The following is a 21,872-nucleotide window of genomic DNA, read 5'->3' as shown; positions in this document are numbered from 1 at the left end:
AGTTAAATAACACAATAATAAATAATAATTTGAACGGAAGATTCTCTAAAGTAAAGAGTTAAGTAACACAATAAAAAATAATAATCTGAACGGATCAAAAATCATTTAAAATAAAGAATTAATCACTTTTAAATTAAGATAATAGGATATACATTTTATAAAAATTACAAAATCAATAGTGATTACACTCTACCAATTTTTTCACTTAAAAAGAATCCAAATTCAATCTGAATTATAGTTCAGGAAAGGAAAAAAATAGAAAAAAAAAAACAAGTAAATATAATAAGAAAAAATCTAAGGAATAAGCACTTTTATTGAAATTTGACCAGTACTTAACCATCAAAAGAAAAATAAATAATTTTACGCATTAAATATTATCTCATACTATAAAAAATATTGATAAAGACTAATTAATAACTACACATCATACTACTGGTCCTAACACTCCTCATATAATAATGACTAGTAGATTCTACTTTACTATAAAATCTAATAGATATGACATTATAAAATGTACTAGCCAGCGGGTAGCGGCAGCCTGAGATGTCTGGTCTGGACTCCAATTATTGAGAGCATATTGCACAATGATTCAGGTCAAGAACTTCTCCATGACTAGCTACGAGGTGGCCAATAAGGCATCATCTTTCATATGATCGATGATGATGAGTGATGACTATGGTCACTTTTATTTAATCATAGAATGATAACCCTAGCTATGCCATAATAATAGTTAATCATATTTTTACTATTAATTTACATCCAGGTTGCCTTTTTTTTTTTTTTGGTGACTATCCAGGTTGCCTTTTAATTATATGATTCACATATTAAGAAATAATATATGCTCAGAGCTCAGAAATCAGAATCCCATCCTACCCTTCATTGACTTATTGCCCTCCTCCACATGTGCTGCATTATTCTCCCGTCATAATTATTTTTTCTTTTTTCTTTTTGGACAGGGTTAATGGAATATGGGCTCACAAGCCCAACAAGGTGCACTTGAGTAAAAAAACAAATGTTCCTATGGGCCTAATCCAACAAAGAAAAAACAAGACCAACATTCCAAAAAATTAAAAAAATGAAGCAGCAGTAGGTTCTAGATCCATGAAATGACAAAATTACCCTTCCGTATCCAATGGTAAAGGGGGTGCATTCTGGAACATTCTGAGTCGGTGAGTGAGGAGAGATTAAAGGCTGTGAAAGTGTGAAGAGTGATGAGTTAAGAGAGTGGGTTGAGGATGTCGATAGTGCCAATCAAGCAGGATGGTGAGGGCGAGGGCTCTAACTCTTTGGTTGATGCATTCTTGGGTTCCCGTATGGAGCTGTGGGACCCCTTCCACTTCATGCCCGCCCCGTTTTCCAACATGTTGTCGGGTTTGGGATTGGGGTCATCCGTGAACACCCGCTTGGACTGGAGGGAGAATTCGAAGGCACACGTGTGGAAGGTGGTGCTACCTGGCTTCACCGATGAGGACGTTCTGGTTGAGCTCCAAGAGGAGAGGGTGCTTCAGGTGAGCGTGGAAAGCGGCAACTTCATGAGCAGATTCAAGGTACCTGATGACGCTAACCTTGAGCAACTCAAGGCCAATATGCACAACGGGGTTCTGCTTATCACTGTTCCCAAGTATCAACAAGCCTCCAACATTAGGGTCGTTGAGATTGAAGGCTCTGATTGATTCTCTGTTTGCTTCCTTACACTAATGCAATGTTCGTGTTATCACTGTATGTATGTTAAGAATGTATACCATATGTGTGCGGTTTAACTAATGTACGTATGAAATGTTAGTGTTTACCACTTAGTTACTATTCAGTGGGTTTTAGGTTCTAAGACTCGGATGAGTTGCAAGAGGTATGTATTAGGGTATGAGTGAATTATGAGATTTTGGGTTTGATCTCCTTACGGTTATTAAGAGGAAAATGATAGGTTATTAAAAGCAACTAAACTCATAAGGTCAACAAATTATTATTACCCTTAGAATCTGAAATAATTTTTCTTGAGCAATGCTAGGGCCAGCAACATTTGTAATTGGTAGCCATTAACTAGCCATCAATGATGATTTGATGGTGTGATATTGGTGTGAGATTTCATCCAATGACTCACATTTTTCTGCTGGTTACATGCTGGCCAAAATGCAATAAAATTGCTGGCCCTGTAGACTTTTCCATTATTCTTAACCATTAATCTGAATCTTTGGGAAGAATGAACGTAGACGTTTTTCAACCCTATTAATTGTGTTATACAAGTTCGCCTCCGTCGTCTTGACTCTTGCGGATGCTGCTCTCAGCATGCATCAGTATTTAACTACTTCCTATACATTTATGAATGGCAACTTGTTGAGTTGTTGGGCTGGTTTTGTTAGCTTTTTTTAACCAAGTATCATTCAAACAACTAACAATAATTTCAATAATCAACTAAGACTTTACAACATTAGATTAAAAAAAAAACACAAAACTAGAACTTCATTGAACCTACCAGTGAAAAAAGTGTGTCAAATTAAAGGATATAGTGGAGATCAGACTTGGAGTACGGCGTTGTTGCTACATATCTAGTGAGGAGAGGGAAGAAGGGAAAAGATAGCTCAAATTATTTATGTTGTCTCATCCAATCAGTTTAAGCGTAAACAAAGAACAGAATACAAAATAAATGGTTATATCTCCGATAACATAAATTGAATGAATCTGCCTACCCCTGTATACTTTACTTACTCACACATGCTATGGTATAGGTGGGCCGTGCCCATTATTAATGTGACACTATTTTCTCATATACGTTTGGTCAAATTAAATAGGCATATCATACAATGTTTAGGAATTAGGAAATCATATCATTACAATTCTCGTAATCTTAGTCCCCTAATCCATTGCATATATAAACACAAGAAATGTCTTAATTACATTGGGTGACGAAAAAAAATCGGTTATAAACTTCTACATGTGATATCGAATTACATATTTTTGAATCATGAAACGTGTTTACTTAATTTAAAATATAAAAACACGCACCACATATATATTACTAATGAAGAAAAGTTTTTCATAATGAAAAAGTCTTGCACTGTTTTATCAATGCAAAAAATATTTAGGGTTAATCTTCACGTAAATAAGTAAGCCTAGATAATCTTGCTTGATTATTGATGGTGTGTGTCAGGCAAACAGTTTAATTAAAATACTCGATTTAGTTAAACTAAAATTAAAAAATAATTAATTTATAAACATTTGTAGAAAAATATTATAAGATTATCAGAATTTATTATTTTTGACTAATATTGTTAGTTATTAACTTAATTTTTTTAGTCTATTAATTCAATAATATTTTTTAGTTTATATTTTTAAATATTAATGATTAACTGTAAAATAATAAATTCTAATAATATTCTAATATTTTTTTATAAAAAAACTAACTATTTTTTTTGGATAAAATAATTCAATTATATTAAATATATATTAAAATTAGTTACTAATATAAAATATATATTAAAATAAAATATATAATAAAAATAAATTAAATAACACATATTTATATATAACTAATTTTAATAATTTTTATGTACAAATATTAATTTTAAAAGTCAATGCATAATAAACTATACATTTATTTGAAGCTTGTAACTTTACATAAGGATATGTATAAACATCTTTTTTCAGTTTGTACAAGAAATATGTTTTTTTAAAACGTAAAAAAACACCGGTGTGTCCAAAGAACCAACAGAAGAACATTCTAGTATGCAAAACAATGTAGAGATATGTTAGATTAATATTAAAATTAACCACTCAAATTAATTATCAATATAAAATATATATTGAGATATAGATACATATATAAAATAAATTATATTACACATATATTTATACATAAATATATTAGTGTAAATATATTAGTGATTGATTTTAGTGACTAATTTTAATAGAGGAATGCTAGGGGGCCAGCAACTTTGTGATTTGTAGCCATCAAATAGCCATCAATGATAGTTTTAATGGTGTGAGATGGATGTGAAATTTCATCCAATGGCTCACTTTTCTTTGATGGTTATATGCTGGCCAGAATTTCACAAAGTTGCTGGCCCCTAGACTTTTCCATTTTAATATACAAATAATATTTTTAAACAATCTAATATATTATCATGAGCTACACCGTGAAAATAAAGAGGTAATGTACTGTAGATGGAGGCTATGACTATGACGAGTTATGATTATTGTGTGGTGTAGAAGAATTAGAAGAAGACATTATGATAGTATGAACAAGCTTATTTAAAGCATCTTCATCTCTAATACCTACCCTAATTTTATCCTTCATCAACACCGCTCTCTCCCTCATCAACTTTCCTTCTTCACTTACCATCATCCTCCTCACCGCACCTTCCACCTCATCCTTTCTTATCCTCATCTCTGAGCACTCTATCCCCACCTTCCATACATCACTCACCAACCTCGCGTTCACTCTTTGGTCCCCAAAGTACGGCTGACACATCATCGGAACCCCAAAACACACGCTTTCTAACGTCGAGTTCCATCCACAGTGGCTCCAGAACCCTCCCACTGCTCTATGCGCCAGAACTTCCTTCTGCGGTGCCCATTTTATTATTTTACCCTTCTCTCTTGCCGCACTTTTCACTTCTTCCGGAATCGACTTTATTGTTTCTGGTCTTATCACCCATAGAAACTTTTGTTCGCTGTTTGCTAAACCATAAGCCACTTCGATTAGTTCTTTTTCTTCCCAACTTGCTATGCTTCCTAAACTCACATACAGAACTGAACGTGGCTCTTGTTCGTTCAGCCATGTTATGCAGCTATAGTCTTCTTTCACGAGGCTTGTTGAACAATTATTATTCTTCTCTTGTGTTTCTGATGACGTCATGCACATGTGTAAGGGTCCTATGGGAAACACACCAACTTTGTAGAGGTTCCGAAGTTTTTGGAGCGATGAAGATTCGAGGAATTCGATAGTGTTGAAGATGACACCTAATGATGGCTTTACTGAGAGTGATTCAGTTGCTTGTTTCACCATGATATCTGTTTCAGATTCTCCCAAATTAAAAATTGGTAAATCTTTGAATCGTAGAGGTTCAAGTCCTTCCACCATCTCCATACACACACAGCTAGAATCTGCCAACAAAATTTCTAGCCAGTTAAGGATTTTTGTTCAACTTAAAATCAACACATTTATATAAACATGTTTAATTCATAAATATACACTTATTACTAGTTGCTTATAATTTCATTCCTAATACATATTTCAAAAATATTTACAAGTGATTATATTTTATTATTTAAAAACTATATTAAAGAAGCAATTATATTATATATATTTCTAAAATTATGCACATATTATTATTCTAAAAATAGATACATATTTCTATTTTGTTTTCCTTTTTGATAGCTACCACTTCGTGTGAATAGCTGTAGCCTCATACTTTCTACTTTCGGTTGTACAATATTGACTTTGCCATATGGCTCATTAGTATTCAATTTTGCTAAAAGGCACAACAAAAATAAACTAACAACTTTACATATTTAAAATTTTAAAAATTACAATTTTAAGCTCTATATTAAATTTGTTACTTTTTGATTGTCCACTTAAATGGAATTGTTGTTGAAGTTAATTGAAATAAAACTTTTAATTTTTTAATTTTAAATAAAATATTCTTATATTAAATAAACAATATAGCAAAACTCATAAAACAATACTATGACATAGTCTTTATTTAAGTTTGAGTTATCATGTAAAACACGTCTTTATTGTATGTTAGAACATGTAAAATTTAAATAACACAATTATTCATCTTTGTTTGATATATATAATTAATTTCCAACTACTAAAAATAAGAATTAATTGCTTTTAAAACACTCATTAAATATACTCCAAAAATTTGAAAGAATTTCTCGTTGGAGCAAAGAGCTAATTAAGATGATATATACTCTTAACACAATTAATTAGAACACACATAAACAAACTCTAGCTTTAATTTAATTATCATAGAAGCATGCATTCACATAATATATAAATTGAATACCTTGTAAGGGAAGATATCCGTTTCTTTGTAACGTAGGTAACCAATGGTAAGAGAGATAATTAGTAGCACATGTAGTTCTGAAGAGCATGGTAGGAAGGTTGAGTTCTCTAGCCACAGAATCAATGAAGTGCATTAAACCATCATAGATAACACATGAAATTTTCTCTTCCTTAATGATCCTAACCAAAATCTCCTTAAGTGGTGTGACACAATTGGTGTTGAGGTATGAAGAAATATGAATAAAGTTCTTAGAAGAAACGGTGTATGAATCGGATAAACCGTCATGGAAGGATACAAAAGTAAAATCAGGGTGGTTAGTTGGGTCAGGAGAATTAAATTTGGTGTGTACCACGGTGATGGAGAAGCCTTTGGAGTGAAGGATGGTGGCTAATTGAAGCATAGGTGTCATGTGGCCTTGAAGGGGTGGTGGAATAACAATCAAACGGTACTTTGATGCCATTATCATGAATCTTTAATTGATAAATGTATAAGGCTGTAGTGGAGATTATATTGAAGTGAAGATTCTTTTAAAGAAATTCAGTAAGCACAAGGCATAAGGTATGTGCAAAACTTATAAGGGGTGCTTTGATGCCTTTATAGTTTTTTTCTTTGAGATTGACATGGTTTTTTTTTTTTTTTTTTTGTTAATTTCTAGAGTCTCCTAAAAAGAAGTCTATCTCATCTTTGTTAATCCCAAGATGCATAGGCATAAGGCATGTGCCTTTGACATTATTGGACTCATCATCATATAGTCAATGATTTACAGCGCTCATAAGTTAGAGTGCATTGAATTCATCATTTAATTAACATAATACACTAATAATTTTAGTCTTTTATTCAAGTCTAGTAAAATTCATTATCAATTTTTTTTTTTTTTGGTTACGGTTCAGACATTCATTGCTTCCAATTGAGTCTCAAGTACTTCAATTCGTCAGAGCAATCACATTTTTCTGAGAGCATTATTGAATTATAAGATATCTTCTACCAAATATTAAGTGGAACTTCTATTCTACTGAAGTATATTACCTTATCTTAATCATATACATTTTAAATTTTGATTGATTTAACTATTTGGATTCCTTGTAAGTACCATTTTTTTGTCAAATTCAAAAATTGTAAGCTAATTGAAATTTGAAAGTCTCCATTTTTTTTGGAAAATTATTCTCATATGATTACTATTTAACATAATTAACATTATGTTTATAAAAATATTTAATGTCATATTCTATACAAATTATTCTCAAATATAGAACAGATTAGTTTTTAATATGTTAGATTAAGAGATACAATAAAAAAAAATAATAATAAATATATTAAGTATAATATAATTATTATTTGTATCTCAAAAAGTTTGAAGTAGTTGAGTTAAATTTTGTTCCGATTATAAAAATATTTATAATTATTTTATCCTTAAGATATGTTATCGTAAATTAATTTTTTTATAATTAAAATTTATAAGCAAATTAAAATCAAATGTAAAACTGATTTCAAATGTATGAATATAATTTTTATTGGAACAAAAATGGTTAAATAATTCGATTAAGATATAAAGAAAAATTATGTTCCTATCAAATAAAGTATAATATCAAAGAGAATGAGATAAATAATAGGAATATGAGGCTCAAAAGAAAGAGCAAAATTTGAGAGACTTAAATCAATTTTTTTCTTTTTTTTTTTTTGGAAAAATAAATAAATTTAATATCTCCACTTTTATTTTTAAAAAAAGAAAAAAAATAAAAGACGGGACTAAATTTAAGAGAATGGTGTCAAATATTTTTTATTTTATGATAATTTCAATTATAAATAATTAATATGTTTAAATAAATAAAATTAATTTAATGAATATAAAAATATTATTCTATTTTTCATCAAAATAATTTTATTAAAATAATAGTTTTTTTGGCTGATTTTTCTTGCCTTAAAACCTAAAAAAAAAAATTTTTTTTCTTGCCTTTCATGCTTTTGCTTGTTGCGGTTGTTGTGAAGTGTAACTGTGATGGCTATCCACCAAGAGATTTATTAATTAATAGTCACGGAAACATTTCAAGTGCACCGGGGAGTACCGGTGCATCAGTTGTTTTAACCGTTGATTTCAATTAATATATATTATATATATTTTTTATAATTCAGATTAACGATTAAAATAACTGGAGCACCGGTACTCCCAGTGCACCTGAAATGTTTCCAATAAATCTCTTTCCGATCTTATCTCGAATAATTAATTTTCTGTTCAATTTTCACATAACACATACACGTACACATAATAATAATAATAATAATAATAATAATAATAATAATAATAAATCGTCAAATTCTCGTTCTTAAAATTTTATTATTTTTTAAATTGATTTATGATAAATTAAATTAATTATATTAATCTTATAAAATAAAATATAAATTAAATTAATTTTTTGTTAATTAAATAATAATATATCACGTTAAATATTATATATCATAATGATATTATAAATAATATTATGTATTATAAGATGCTTGATTGACCTTTTAAATTAGCAATATATGACATATTGTGTGTGTGTCTCTCATGTGTTATAGTTAATTTTTTTTAATATAAAAAAGATTTTAATATAACCCTCCGTTATTGAATTTTGTGATAATTTTTAAAATTATGAGAGTGCGACAATACGTTCCTATATTGTATATTTTAATTCGACTAGCTAATTCCCTGTGAAGGCCAAGACATATATATGAGACAGCCAAGACCGAACTAGCTCAACTAGGGCACTTTGATTTCAGTTTTGCTACTATGCGCAGGGTTGAAATTTTCTTTATTTATTTTTTTCATACTGCAATACGAAAAGGGTTTTATTTTGGCCGGCACGAAAAATAAATGCTTTTAGGACTTTAGGCATCCTAACAATCACAATTTTAAGTTTTATTTTGTAAACCTAACTACCTAATAAGCAAGCAAATTAAAATAAATAAAACTAAGGTTCTATAAAACTTGGAAGTCTAAAAAATGTTGACGCAATTGTCATAAAAATGAAAGCATATTTCAAGAAAAGATTTTAATTGTCTGAGACTTCCACTAACTTAAGTGGATAAGAAGAGTAATATAAATAATTATATTTCTCAAAGTTTTTATTATAAGTTTATCATAAAAGTATTGTATAGATCAATAGAGCATACAAAGAATAGGAAAACCAAAAAAATATTATTCTTATGTTATTTTTTGCATTGTTATTAATAATAATATTATATGTATATAAAAAATAGTTATTAAATTAGTTATTTTATAAAATATATGTTTAAATATAAATATACATTAAAAATAAATTAAATAATATATTTATATATAAATACATAGTTACTGATTTGGTATGCAAATAAGATTTTTTAAAAGAAATTAATTACAGTACCTATGAAGCACGACTATTTTACTGAGTTATGGTATCAGATATTGTTACTTGCTTGACACACGTATCTTTTGTGCCTTAATAAAAAATAAAAAATTATTTTTTAGTATATATTATTATTTATTAAAATAAAATATATTTTGAATATTTTATAATTAAAAAATTAATTTATATTTAAATATTCTTAATGTATCAAAATATTATTATAATTTATCTAAAAAATATATTTATTTATATATAAATCATGTAATCATGTCCTATAAAAATTTAAAATTTATGTATTCGTTCATTTATCTTGTGTCGTATCTTATTTTGTGTTCAGATCAGGATTCATGCATTACTATATCATTTCTTAGAAGTGTTTAACGATCAATAACCTTAGCTGTTAATCAAAACAGTATTTTTAGAGAACTAGTATGATTTAGCTAAACCTAATTAATGACTAATTAGGAAAAGAATAATGAAGTCAATATATATGTGGTTAGAAGGTGGAATATTCGTATCATGGATCACCGGCATGCTGGCTTGTACAATGTATCATGAAAAATGGAAGTGTAATAAGCCAGTTATGCTAATGGGCCAGCATTGTATTGCTAGGACTATGCAATTGTAACATCATCATCCATGATAAGTAAGAGCCAATCAATTTACCAAAAAAAACAAAAAAAAAAAGAACCAATCAATTAAGAAAGGCAATTAATTAGTCAATGAAAAATGAGGAGAGAGATAATGAAAGAAACCCAAATGATGTAGACAAGTTTCAAAATGTCTCTTCGTTGCTTACAACAATCTGCAGAAACCATTGTTTAAATATCACAGTAACTGAGAATAGACGTACACCTTATTTCACTTTCGATACATCATGTATCATATGCATGTATTATTATCACCACTACGGCACCTTAATTTAATTCATCTCTTCCCGTGACTTGCAAAACTTCTGTAACCAATTATAATGCATATGAACTGGTTTTGATTCATGGATTTTTTTATGTTACAATTTCAACTTGTTCAACACCATTCACATAAAAATAATAGTTAGATATATATTTATTTATGTCTTTTTTTATTAAGTTTTGTTTTTGAAAAATATTGTTTTAAGATATAATATTAAAATTTTTATAATTTAAAAGTCTAAAATTTAATTTTTGTTAAATTCAAAAGAAACAATTTCAAAATAAAACAAATAAAAAAAAGTGTATAAAAAAGATTACATAAGACTTTGGATGGACGAAGAGAGGCCTTAGAAATAAAAAGTGAATTCATGATAAGTTGACAACAAAAAATAAAAAATGTTATATGATTTAATAATATTTAGCTGTCATCTATATACAGAAAGACATGTGTATTTTAATTAGATGTATTCTTGAACAGGTGAAAGATTGTCTTTGATTGACTATACAAAGCACACAGTATGCAACTATGCATGATCTGCGAAGAGAATTATTGTTACCAATTCTATTTAATTTGTTTTGAACTTTTCCAAAATTGCAAACCTCTCATTCAGTGAATTCTCCGGGGATAGGACAACTGGACAAGGCATTTTTAAAGTTGTTTTTGCAAATGAGAATGCTAAAAGACGAATATTTGTAGTGAAGAAAAAAAAGTTTATTATTAATTCAAAGACAAAATAAATATAAACAAAATGTATGTTGATCATATAACATATTCTGCTTCGTAAAATGGTACATGCATATATAAATCCGTTTTTGTTGAATCACATAAAAAAGATTTCACAATTTAGAATTTTAATTATTATTCATTTAAATATTAGTGTATTTCCTTTCCTCAATTACAAATACTATAATGTTTGTTCTCTTTGCTTAATAAGTATAACGATCAAGGGCATCAGCAATGAGTTTTAATAACAATCATTGAATACTATGCTTTGTAATTGTCTTTTTTTGGTGAAGCATGATTCACTCACAGGTGAGAATTTGATGAATCCAATGGATAGCAATAGTATAAACAGTGAAGATCTGACAGAAATTGAGAATTCCAACAGAGAGGACCCTGAACAGCCTCAGATTGAGGGTGAGGAGCTGAATAGGATAGCTCCATGGGAAAAGCAAATCACAGTCCGGGGAATAATTGCTAGCTTACTTATTGAAACAATTTACAGTGTCATAGCGATGAAGCTGGGCCTTACAACTAATCTAGTACCTAATCTCAATATATCGGCTGCACTTCCTGCCTTTGTGTTCAGTAGGACTTGGACTAAGCTCCTTTCCAAAGCCAATATTGCTTCAATACCGTTCAGTTGGCAAGAGCCTTGAAATTACCATATGGGTTCCCAACCTCAAAGGCCTTGTAGAAAAGGAAGAATGTGAGAGGAGCCACAACACAGTCTATCCCTGTGGCGATTGCTTGGCTTAGAAGCATTGAACGAGGGGATGTGAAAGTGAGATGGCCGGTCTTGAAATCATGCATTAGACCAGAAGAAATGGAAACAATTGATTTGATCAAGCCACATCCCACAAGTCCTTCAACTACACCGTCAGTTTTTCTGGAAAGGATGCAAGTACAAAGAGAGTCACTTTGACGTGGTTATAAGCCATGTTTATGTCAGCTAATCGTAAGCATTGCAAAATCCAAGTGAGAATACAAGAATATAGGCAATCACCACAAAACCACTTCACTTGGGGGAACATCAAAGGTATCACAATGATGGAAAGAACAATATGTACGCTGCAACCGCCAACCATACCGGAATGCTATCTTTTAAAAACACTTCATTCCGTCTAAATTCGTCATAAGACAGCTGCCTCTGGTTCTCTAAATCTGCAGTGACAAAGAAATATGAAAATGGCTGAGATCATAGACAAATTCACCAAAAAATAGCTCTATGCAAAGAGACACAGGGACTAGAATGATTACATGTATTAGGATTCTTCTTTTGCATGCTTGCATAGATATTAATTGCTGTGAAACAGACTACAAATCGACTTATCCCAGTGGAACAGCTACTGCAGTTCTTATTAATGGATTCCATACTCCTAAAGGAGACGCCATGACCAAGTACAAATCTGTTTTGTTTTTTGTTGATTTCTGGTTTATCTTATTTTGTCCAACAAAGTAAAAATTTATGTATGAAAGGTAAAACTAACTCAACTGCTTTTGCAGGAAGCAGGTTCATGGTTTCATGAAGTACTTCTCATTCAGTTTCCTTTGGGCATTCTTTCAATGGCTATACAGGTGGAGATCAGTGTGGGTTTGTTCAGTTTCCAACTTTTGGATTGAAAGTCTGGAAAGCCTCGTGTCTCTTCATCAAGCATCAACCATGGAGTACTTGTTCATTGTCATTGATTAAACCTCGTGTCTCTTTGTACTTGCATCCTTGGCCAGAAAAACTGACGGTGTAGTTGCAGGACTTGTAGGTGTGGCTTGATCAAATTAATTGTTTCTATTTCTTCTGATTTGATGCATAATTTCAAGACCGGCCATCTCACTTTCACATCCTCTCGTTCAATGCTTCTAAGCCAAGCAATCGCCACAGGGATAGCTGTGTTCTGGCTCCTCTCACATTCTTCCTTTTCTATGAGGCCTTTGAGGTTGGGAACCCAGATGGTAATTACAAGGCTCCATATGCCCTCATTTATAGAAACACGGCCATTCTTAGCAAGCCACTGCACAAGTATAGTTTACGGTATTCTCTTGCCAACTGAACGGTATTGAAGCAATATTAGCTTTGGAAAGGAGCTTAGTCCAAGTCCTAATGAGCACAAAGGCAAGAAGTGCAGCCCACACATTGAGATTAGGTACTAGACCAGTTCTAAGACCCAGCTTCATCGCTATGACACTGTAAATTGTTTCGATCAGTAAGCTAGCTATTATTCCCCGGACTGTGATTTGCTTTTCCCATGGAGCTATCCTGTTCAGTACAATAGTAACAAATCACCTTCCTTATAGGTCCACACAGTACTGTGTACTACACCCCACGCCACCCCACCTTATTACAACAAAGAAACCCTTCACAGCACCCAACACATCCACAACATGGATCATGACATGGGCATGGCAGCACCACCGCCATCCACCATGGTGATGATGAAGCGCCGCCATTTCATGCACACGACATTCTTCTGGGGGACAAAGTCTGAGGTTCTGTTCGACTAATGGCCCGGGACAGCCGTGGCATGTACGCGCTCGCTCTGCTCTGTTTTCGTCATGTCCTTCCTGGTGGAGTGGCTGTCCCACGCCCGGTTTATGAAACCCGGTTCCAACAAGCTCAGTGCCGGTTTGGGTAAGACCGTGTTACACCTCCTTAGAGTTGGTTTGGCATACCTCGTTATGCTTGCTCTCATGTCGTTCAACGCCGGTGTCTTCTTCATGGCTGTGTTGGGTCACGCTTTCGGCTTCTTCTTTGGTAGCAGGGCTTTGGCTAAACCACACAACGATAAGAGATATGATGATCTTCCGCCAATGTCTTGTTGATTACTTTTTATTCTTAGTTTTTTTTGGAGTCTTTTATTTCCCTAAGATTAGGTACTAGACCAGTTGTAAGACCCAGCTTCATCACTATGACACTGTAAATTGTTTTGATCAGTACGCTAGTTATTATTCCCCGGACTGTGATTTGCTTTTCCCATGGAGCTATCCTATTCAGCTCCTCACCCTCAATCTGAGGCTGTTCAGGGTCCTCTCTGTTGGAAATTTGGAATTCTCAATTTCTGTCAGATCTTCACTGTTTATACTATTGCTATCCATTGGATTCGTCAAATTCTCACCTGTGAGTGAATCAAGCATCACCAAAAAAAGACAATTACAAAGCATGGTATTCAATGATTGTTATTAAAACTCATTGCTGATGCACTTGATCGTTATGCTTATTAAGTAAAGAGAACAAACATTATAATATTTGTAATTGAGGAAAGGAAATATACTAATGTTTAAATGAAGAATAATTAAAATTCTAATAAGATAACTGGTTCAGATAGACAGATACCAAAGGAACAAAATGGTATTAGAACCTGATCTTAGAACTGAAAAAAACCAGATATTTTACTTCAACGTAACGAGTAACGACTGGTGAGAAATGAGACCCCCAACAGATATATTACCTTTTAATTCTTCTTTCCTCTTCAACTACACCCAAAAATAAATTTGGAATCTTTGAGACAAGGACAAAAACTTTCAATTCTCCACGATCAGGGTCAAAAAGAGATGAAGGACAATAATATTGACCACCTAAAATAACAAAGTGAGACAGAAAAAACCACAATCCAGAGTTTTGCAGCTTTCAAATAAGTGAAACTCATAAATATAAACAGATTATGTTCAATTATTTTTAGTTAGTTAGCTGAAAAAATATAAATCAGATTGAAAAACAGAGGCAAGAACAAAAAATCATAACAATAACTAAGCACGGAACAAATAAGCAGATTAAAAGTCAGCAAGAACAAAAACAATGAAATTAAACAACCCGAGCCAAGAGCAAATAATCCTAACAAAAATCAGCGAGTAACAAATAATCGGATTAAAATCAGAATTAAGACAACAAATTGTGACCAATAAACTGAATTTAAAAACATAATTAAAAAAATCAAAACCCTAAGACTTCAAAAATTTTAAAACAGAATTTAAAAATTAGAATCATAACAACAAACTATGACAAATAAAAACAGTTAAACATTTCTTATTCTAGCAGTGCACAAATTATACACTTATCAACTTTATACATTTATATCTTCATTATCAAATAACAGTCTTCCATTGACAAATTATGAATTGACTACCCACTTTAGAACAAAATCTGTTATTAACAGCAAACTTCAGAGTGCAAATACCTACATTAATGGCTCTTTCTTTAACTCAAGTGATCCGGTGAAAATGCAAAAACAGTACTACATTAAAAGTTAATTACATTTTGATATGAATAGAATTTCCCAAAAGATTAAAATAAACATTATCCTAAATAATACCCAGATTTCAAATACTACATTCTTCACGAAAAATAATGATATGAGATATTCAATTCAGAATTACGTCATCAAATTATCAATAATAGCAGCAGTGAACCCTAAAATCAACAATCAAGAACAAATTAAAAATTAATAATAGCAGTGAACCAAGAAAAAAAAAATTAAAATCAAGTTCAACAATCAATAATCAAGAACAAATCTCAATTTATAACAAGAACAGAGAATGAAAAATAAGAAAGGAAATCAAGAACAAACCTGCGTCGCGGACGACACGGCGGCTGGACTGCGCTGCACGGAGGGCGACACGGGGCTGCTGATACGTGGACGACGACCCGACGGATCGGCGACTGCTGGTGCGTGCTGCTGCTGTGCGTGGAGGAGATGGCGTGCTGCTGGGGAGGGAGTATGTGGAGCCGTGGAGGACGAAGGGAGAGGAAAGGGCTGCGCCTCCGCGATGGTGCTGTCCGGAGGCGGAGAAGAGGGAGGAGTTTCGAGACTGTGATGGGCTGAGGGGAGATGGCGCTATGGGAGGACTTAAAAAGAAGAAAATAATGCGCTACACATCAAAAGGAGGGAACAGAAAAAGTAATGCGCCATTGCACTTTATTGAAACGCTGCTTTACTTTGTCTATTAAGAGTTTGATTTTTTAATAAGATAAACATTAGGTTCAGAGTGACAGGTAGTTTCTCATATGGAAGTCTTTCTATGTAGAATACTGTAGAGATTAGACGTGTTGCTCTCTTCAGTCTTCACCCAGCAATCCAGGTTTATAACATCAGCTTTGTCCTCCTGTGGTTTTATGGTTAGCGTGGAAGCTAGCCAGCTGTTATTATGGGAGCCCGATCAATGGACAAGCCAGACCGGAGGTCGGTGTGGTTCTGGGTTTATTTGAATGTGTTTGCCACTTGTGAATTTTTTACAACAGTCTTTTATAAAAAGAAAATGCTATATGGACATCAAAATCAACTACTAAAATTAGTTATTAATATATTTGTGTATGAATATATGTGTGATTTAATTTATTTTCAATGTATATTTGTATTTTAACATATATTTTATATTAATGGCTGACTTTGGTGGCTGATTTTGGTATACACGTAGTATAACCCTTTTTAAAATGATTGTTATGAACTTACGATACGTTAAAAAAAATAGAAAAATGCTATTTGTATATCAAAATCAGCCACTAAAATTCGTCACTAATGTATTTATGTATAAATTCATGTGTGGTTTAATTTATTTTCAATGCGTATTTATATTCTAACATATATTTTATATTGGTGGCTGATTTTAGTGTACATCTAGCATAAACCTAAAAAATAAATACTGATTACTATGATACGTTAACAAATAAATACGTATTGATTTAAATATTTAATACATATATTGTTTAATGATAAATTAACATGTAGACTATATCATCTGGGAAAATAATTTATTGTGGTAAAAATATATTATATATTCGTTCATATTAATATATCCTTTAAATTAATTATAAAAATGCTCAAATATTCTCTTAAATAAATTTATTAAAAACATTAAAAGATTTTCTAATATTCTAAAAAAGGTATTTTATTATTAATATTAAAAAGACTAAAAAACTTTTTGTCTTAATGTTGTTTAAATATATTTCGAAATACTTGTATTCTACTTTAAAAAAGATTAAAATATTCGCAAAGTTCATTTTAAATAATTAAAATAATTTTTAGCATTTATTTTAAAAATATTAAAATATTCTTTAAACAACATTTTTAAAATTACTAAAATACTACTTAAAAAGAGTAACTACCCTTTTAGTGTGAAATATTGTATAATTATATTATATAGAGTAGTTTTGATATTTTTTTTATAAAAAAAAAAAAAAAACTAAGGTTGAGCAAAATAAACTTATTAAAAGATTTTAAATAACAAAACAATATTTTAAGGTTAATTTTCAAAATACTATCATTTTAGAATTAATTCATATTATTTTATTGTATAAGAACTTAGAAACTAGAAATTTCATATTAATTTTAAAAATGAAAAAAAAAATTAGTTTATTTTAACACTATAAAAAGTCGTCGCATACTGTCGAATTTAGCAGCAAATAAATCTGACGGTGTAAACCTTGTTGGTAATTGTTTATGGGCAAATTTTTCTATCCGTCGCTAATTACCGACAAATTTAGCGGTGAATATAAACTTGTAATTAGTGAAATTCTGGAGCTTGTTACTGTTGGATTTATCTTCCGATAAATTCGACGGTAATACATTATTTATTGATAATTAAATTAATAATTGCCAACCAATTTAATTGACGGTAAATTTTAATTTTAATTTTTTTAAAAAAATAAAATTTTAATATATAATTTTAAATATTTAAATTCAATAATGTCTAAACTAACAAAATTTAAAATTTTACAATTTACCATTATAATTTTTTATAACTTTTAATTCAAAGTTTATAAACAACTTCCAATATCAAAGGTTATAACTAAAGTTTATTAAAGTTTCAATTTCACTCTACTTTCATATCCAATCTTCTCAAAATACTATATTCTCACTTTTCACCCCAAATTTGAACACCTCATACACATTTTCTACCCCAAACTATTCCGTTAATGATACATAATCAAACTGTATATCATTAATCTAGTTAAACTTTATTTAAGTTTAATTTTTTGAATACTTAAGTAAACAACTGGTGGCAGCGACAATAGATATTGGGGTTAGAGGAGTGTAGGGTTAGAGTTTAACAAATGCCAATAATATCCAAAAATAAAAGAAAGAAAGAAGGAAATAAGACATACTTAAATGAAAGAAAAAGAGTAGCCTCGTAGTTAACAAAAGCAAGCAGCAGCGGTAACGAACGACGGAGATAGCATTTTGCAGGGAGGAAAAAAGCTCCTCCATGGCAAAAACAAACTCCTGAATTTAGAGTCAATTCTACCAGTGAATTTATCATCATACGCATAATCTGCGACCAAAACAACGCGTTTCATTTAATTACCTTACCGTCGGATATTTAACATATTTTCTCCCCTAAATCCGATGGTAAAATGTGTGCTCGCCAAACTTTTTTTCGCGCCATTTGTTACCGTTGGATTTAGGGTTGAAAATATAAATCCAACAGTATATATTTTGTGGATAACAAATTTAATGTTGAACTGTCAGTATATCTAACAGTAATGTCCGATGCTAAATCCAATGGTAATCAACATTTTTTTTTGGTAGTATAAATGATTAAAGAATTTAGATTTTCTAAAGTTTAAATTTTTATTTTAAAGAGTAAAATGTAATCTTTTACTCTTGAATAGTTTATCTCTCATATTTTTTTTTGTCCACCTATAAAATAAATGGTCATACTTTATCCTTTAAAGTGAAATTCAAAATTTAAAAAATCAAGATCTATTATTAAAGTAACCTATTTAAAACTCTAACAAAAATAATTTTTTATGATTAATTTTAAAATAAAGACTATAATACGTGAGGTTTAAGTATGATTATTTGTATTAGAAAATAAAATCTGAATATAACTTAAAAAATACTAAAATTTTTGTAGAATTTATTTTAAGAGATTAAAATACTTTTTTTAACATTAATTTAAAAAGACAAAAATATTTTCAATTTCAATTTTAAAGTACAAAAGATAGAGTATAATCACGAATTTTAGAAAGATTAAATTATTTTTATAAAATTAATTAAAATGATTTTATTGTATTAAAGAGTAAAAATTAAAAACTCTTGAAATCTTAAAAAAAAAAACTTTCATAATATAAATTTTAATGTCTGAAAAAAAAGGCTAAAATAATAAAATACCGCTATAAATTTTAAGGAAAATACTACTTGTATAATAAAATTCAGCTTAAATGAGTACGGGGAGTTTATGCCATTTGAGCTATTACTCATTGGTGTTCTAAATTACATATTGAATACAGAAAAAATTAAACTCAAATACACATCCAAAATTATAAGAATGCACTCTAAATATTTTATCAATACATTCAAAACTCATGTAAAAAAAACTTATATATGTACATAAGAACATAATGAATAAACACATCCAAAATTAAGTATTGACACATCCAAATTAGGTTAACATTACAACTCTCAAATCAAACATATGAGTGCAAAAAAAATTATAATCACAAATACATTTAAAAAAAAAAGAAAAAAAACACAGACACTTCCAATATTATATATAAATTTAAAAAAATAGACCTTTTTATTAAGCGAAAAAAGAAGGAAAACATATCTTCGTGAATGAACTCAACCAAATTTTGTTAGAATTTTGCAAGCAGAATTACCAGAGACAGAGACAGAAAAATTAATAATTTAAAAATTAAAAAATATATTTTATTTCATGCATTAAAAAAAAGCTAACAAAATATTTAATTATTAAACTTCTTTAAAATATTAATGAGTTATCAATTCGAATTCCATACAATACAATACTCCGTTGCCCATTTTTAATAGCTCATAAATATTTTTTAACCAATTTTTTTAATAAATTTATTTTAATTATACTACAAAAAATATTTTATTCTATGCAAAATAATTTTAAAAAAATGGCTTAAAATATGTTAAGAGTACTATAAAAATTTGTAATGTCCTAATAACTTAGGACATTAAAGAAATACTCTACATAATCAATAATAATTTAGAAATTAAAGAAAATATATTTTTATCATATATTTACCTAAATTACTAAAATATTACAAACTTTTATAGTACTCATAACATCTTTTAAGCCATTTTTTTTAAATTATTTTGTATAGAATAAAATATATTTTTAATTGTTTTGTATGAAATAAAATATTTTTTTAATTTCTAAATTTAAATTGACTATGTAGAGTATTTTATTTAAAATTTGAGTACATGCATGTATTTACCTAAGTTATTAGAACATTACAAATTTTTATAGTACTCCTAATATTTTTTATGCTATTTTTTTTAAATTATTTTGCATAGGATAAAATATTTTTTGTAGTATAATTTAAATAAATTTATTAAAAAAATTGGTTAAAAAATATTCATGAGCTATTAAAAATGGACAAAAGAGTATTGTATGGAATTCGAATCGATAGCTCATTAATATTTTAAAGAAGTCTCGTAATTAAATATTTTGTTAGCTTTTTTTTAATGTATGAAATAAAATATATATTTTTTAATTTTTAAATTATTAATTTTTTTAATAAATTATTAATTTTTTAACAGTATAATTCAAATTATATCATGAATAATTCGAATCAATCAAATTCGAATTACTTAGGATTGCGTGCTAAGGAGTAATTCGAATCACTCTGATTCGAATTACTATTAGTGTGTAATTCGAATTAGATGGATTTGAATTACATAGGTGTGTCTATATTAATATAATTCGAATCATAAACGTACTTTGGTGGATTCTTAAATCAGAATCTGGTTTTGCAAATTTGTGTAAATTTTTATTCTCCATAAGTGATTTGCCCACCAAATTATGACTTGCTTTATTATTCATTTTCCATATATGTTCGTTTTGGGGAATAAATAATTTTTTTATTTTACTATAAAGTGTGATATGAAATTTCATCATTGATTGTATTGGACCGCAGCTTAGCCCAATTGAATTGAAATCGTGTCATTTATGGTTGTAACGGTAACGCAGTACAATAGTAACAAACTAACAAATCACCTTCCTTATAGGTCCACACAGTACTGTACTACACCCCACCCCACCCCACCCCACCTTATTAGAACAAAGAAACCCTCCACAGTACCCAACACACCCACAACATGGATCATGACATGGGCATGGCAGCACCACCGCCATCCACCATGGTGATGATGAAGCGCCGCCATTTCATGCACATGACATTCTTCTGGGGGACAAAGTCTGAGGTTCTGTTCGACGAATGGCCTGGGGACAGCCGTGGCATGTACGCGCTCGCTCTGCTCTTTGTTTTCGTCATGTCCTTCCTGGTGGAGTGGCTGTCCCACACCCGGTTTATGAAACCCGGTTCCAACAAGCTCAGTGCCGGTTTGGGTCAGACCGTGTTACACCTCCTTAGAGTTGGTTTGGCATACCTCGTTATGCTTGCTCTCATGTCGTTCAACGCCGGTGTCTTCTTGATGGCTGTGTTGGGTCACGCTCTCGGCTTCTTCTTCTTTGGTAGCAGGGCTTTCGCTAAACCACACAACGATAAGAGATATGATGATCTTCCGCCAATGTCTTGTTGATTATTACTTTTTATTCTCTTAGTTTTTTTTTTTGAGTCTTTTATTTCCCTAGTTGAAATAAGTAAATAACTATAATTAGAGCATTTATTATTAGGGTAGGTCTTTGGTGGCCAAAGTTATAGTGGCTAAAAGTGACTAAGTTTTGACTGACTAATAAACACATGACATGTGGAGAGTTTGGTGGAAGTTGTTAGTTAGAGTGATGAGTCTATACAGGACAAAAAAGTAAATAAATTGACCAAAATAATGTGTATATCATGTGGGCTTTTTTTGAAGAAAAAAATCTGTTAGTGTTTTTTGAGTAGATAATTTTAAAATTGTAATGGTTGGGCCTTAGTGTGAAAATCTATTATAATATTAGATTAATA

The 21,872-nt window shown here is 30.2% G+C and overlaps 3 protein-coding genes and 1 long non-coding RNA gene across 6 annotated transcripts; 2 read left to right on the top strand and 2 right to left on the bottom strand.

Moving 5' to 3' along the window:
* The first annotated feature begins 1,148 nt into the window (after positions 1-1,148).
* Positions 1,149-1,893, top strand: LOC107629038 (18.5 kDa class I heat shock protein). The gene has a single exon (XM_016331720.3). It carries the CDS (start codon positions 1,236-1,238, stop codon positions 1,671-1,673), a length of 438 nt encoding a protein of 145 aa, XP_016187206.1. The 5' UTR covers positions 1,149-1,235; the 3' UTR covers positions 1,674-1,893.
* Positions 1,894-4,166: 2,273 nt separating this feature from the next.
* On the bottom strand, positions 4,167-6,583 carry LOC107629034 (UDP-glucose iridoid glucosyltransferase-like). The gene is made up of 2 exons (XM_016331714.3): positions 6,009-6,583; positions 4,167-5,100 (listed from the first exon to the last, which is right to left on the bottom strand). Exons 1-2 carry the CDS (start codon positions 6,472-6,474, stop codon positions 4,172-4,174), a joined length of 1,395 nt encoding a protein of 464 aa, XP_016187200.1. The 5' UTR covers positions 6,475-6,583; the 3' UTR covers positions 4,167-4,171.
* A 4,782-nt stretch (positions 6,584-11,365) lies between these two features.
* Positions 11,366-16,143, bottom strand: LOC110269905 (uncharacterized). Of its 3 annotated transcripts, XR_015907727.1 has the most exons (5): positions 15,562-16,142; positions 14,446-14,572; positions 12,263-14,112; positions 12,009-12,166; positions 11,366-11,891 (listed from the first exon to the last, which is right to left on the bottom strand). It is a non-coding gene; the product is annotated as an uncharacterized LOC110269905 (long non-coding RNA). The 3 variants fall into 3 exon arrangements; XR_002358747.2 differs by having other exon boundaries at positions 11,366-12,166; positions 15,562-16,143; XR_015907728.1 differs by lacking the exon at positions 14,446-14,572 and having other exon boundaries at positions 11,366-12,166.
* Positions 16,144-21,063: 4,920 nt separating this feature from the next.
* Positions 21,064-21,760, top strand: LOC107629037 (copper transporter 1-like). Its single transcript, XM_016331719.3, has one exon. The coding sequence runs from the start codon at positions 21,073-21,075 to the stop codon at positions 21,502-21,504; it is 432 nt and encodes a 143-aa protein (XP_016187205.2). The 5' UTR covers positions 21,064-21,072; the 3' UTR covers positions 21,505-21,760.
* The last annotated feature ends 112 nt before the right edge of the window (positions 21,761-21,872 follow it).

Source organism: Arachis ipaensis, chromosome B3 (assembly GCF_059453495.1).
Source record: "Arachis ipaensis isolate K30076 ecotype BB chromosome B3, ASM5945349v1, whole genome shotgun sequence".
In the NCBI taxonomy this organism is placed as follows: domain Eukaryota; kingdom Viridiplantae; phylum Streptophyta; class Magnoliopsida; order Fabales; family Fabaceae; genus Arachis; species Arachis ipaensis.
This window is presented reverse-complemented; position numbering and strand designations above follow the sequence as displayed.